The sequence below is a fragment of the Limulus polyphemus genome, unplaced genomic scaffold (genome assembly GCF_000517525.1).
Source record: "Limulus polyphemus unplaced genomic scaffold, Limulus_polyphemus-2.1.2 Scaffold75, whole genome shotgun sequence".
NCBI classification, from domain to species: domain Eukaryota; kingdom Metazoa; phylum Arthropoda; class Merostomata; order Xiphosura; family Limulidae; genus Limulus; species Limulus polyphemus.
In genome coordinates this window covers 19,312-21,540 of record NW_013665685.1, presented here as the reverse complement: position 1 = coordinate 21,540, position 2,229 = coordinate 19,312, and the positions used below count along the sequence as shown (strand labels likewise).

Genomic DNA, 2,229 nt, shown 5'->3' with positions numbered 1-2,229 from the left:
ATATACAAAATATATACACTTATCCTGAGGCAAGCATGTGGCATCACTCCTCTCACCTTAATCCCACCAGAAGTTCCTTGAATGCAGTGGCTGTCTTCTGATTGTCCACCTGTATCATGAGCTTTGGCTAGGACCCTCTTCATCTCTGCAATCTTGGCCTACAAGCAGCACTTCTCATCCTCAAGGTGCAATAGAGGTGAAGGTCTCTGCAGCAACTAGTTATCGTCCTTGTTGTAGAAGGTCCCAGCTTTGATCCATTTGGCAGCTGCTTGTATATGAGAATCTGCTTTTGTATATGCTGGTTAATGATCACCTTAGATGTATTTGAGGTTGCCTCTGGGATTGTACCTGGGACTGTTTGAATGTCATTGAGGTAGAAGTCCCTTGCCTCATCTTTGCTGGGTGAATGGTGGATGGTCCATTAATTGATATTGTTACTCCTGAGCTTATGTGAACCTACATTCTCAGCTGGCTTGTTTTGACCACTATGGTAGTCATTATGGTGTTGGACATTGTGATTGTGAGTCCTGAGGCAGCAGCCATCATCTGTGGTTCTTTCTAGCCCTGGCCCTCCCAGAACTTGGTTGATCCTTGATAGCATCCTAGCTCTAGAAAGGATTTCTTTGGCTTAGGGATATCATGTTCCCACCAGAGATATGAGCACATTTGTTACCATCAGTGTTTGAATACATTTCACCCTCCAACAGGACATTTCAGGAGTGAGTTCAGGTGTTTCTTCAATAACTAGGTTGACTACAGATTCATGAGAGTCAGTTCCATGGAGTTGTCTCCTGCTGGGCTGCTTCGAGGGTCAATTTCTCTGGAGTCAACAATGTGATGGTCACTGTTTCTCCATCCATCACTGGTACATCTAGTGGAGGCTTAGATTATAAGGAATCTAACTGGTTGAAGGAGCTGCCCAGCCCCATGAGATTTCAGGACCAATCAGATAACAAATGTAACAAGCTCTTCCATATCTATTCTGTTGGCAAGCAGTGCATCTTAGTCTACAAGCTTTGTCATGGTGAACAACAGGCTAGAACCAGGAATCTAAAAATCAGCCATTTATTCATACCCTTCATTGTAGAGGAAGTCCTAGACGTACTGGTCTTCATTTAAGTGATGTCTTCTGATGCAGCATAAAAATTCTCAAGGTAAGCAGGCAAGTAATATGGAGACCCACTGGCTAGTTGAAGAAATAAATGGCCAGAATGATCAAGAATTAAGTCTTAAGTAGGAAAAGTCCAGATTGAAAACATGAGGTCAAATGAATTCCAACTGGTTATAAGGTCAGCTAGGTGTGAAGTGTGTAAAGAGGGGTGTAACTTTCCAATTACGACCATGACCTGCTCTAAAATTACTATTAGAAGCAGGATCTCAAAATTATACCTTGGTGAAGCAAGTGTACTCATGTCCCATTGGCTTCAGTGAGTCTCCACATGACCAATACCTATAGTCATGTTGCTTTCTGTGGTCCATAACAGACAACATTACTTACCCTTCAACCCAGTCATATTCACTTTGCTACCATCTGGTTATCACATGAATAGAGCCCGAGTTTAGTAGGAAAGGAAGTGGGTCAAGAATACAAGACTGGTTCCTACACACATATGCTGACCTGGATTTGGTGGTGCCAACCCATACTTTCGACCATTAGAATTCACCAACATATATTGTTTCTCCTTAGATATCTTCTTCCATTTACAAGTGTGTGTCATGTGAGTGTTACTTTCTGCTTCAGGCAGTACACTCGCAGCCTGCATTATAACTGCACCCTTGTACTGAAATAATGTCAAGAAAATATTTATTAAACTTTTTATGATAAAATATTTTAATATGTATGATTCATGTCCAGACCCACAATAATCTGTAAGCCCAGTTTACATAGTGTCACATGACCAGTTTGAAGCACAATAGTGTCAGGAGATTTCCAAAGCTTTATATTTGTCCTTATATCACTGTTTGTAATTCCACTATTGAAAATTCTTTTTGAGTTTTCACATGCATATTGATATAACCGAATAGTCTGGGTTTAAATGACTCTAAAATCAAAATTAGTAGAAACACTTTTAAGATTCACCCTTTGAAATAGGTATATTATTGAAAACAATATTTTACACATTTTTAATTCATTGTTAAATTCAAACAATTCTTGGATTGGTTCATTGTTCAGAAATTACACCCACTCACCATACCACATGTAAGTTTAATGAAGCATTAATCCAGTAT

The 2,229-nt window shown here is 39.7% G+C and overlaps 1 protein-coding gene across 1 annotated transcript in view; it reads left to right on the top strand.

Annotated features, from left to right (window-relative positions):
* Positions 1 to 837: 837 nt before the first annotated feature.
* Positions 838 to 2,229, top strand: part of LOC106466576 (centrosomal protein of 162 kDa-like) — a 20,420-nt gene continuing 19,028 nt past the window's right edge. Inside the window, exon 1 of the mRNA XM_022395367.1 lies at positions 838 to 988. Within this exon, the coding sequence (XP_022251075.1) occupies positions 838 to 988 (151 nt within the window). The remainder of the gene's footprint in view (positions 989 to 2,229) is intronic.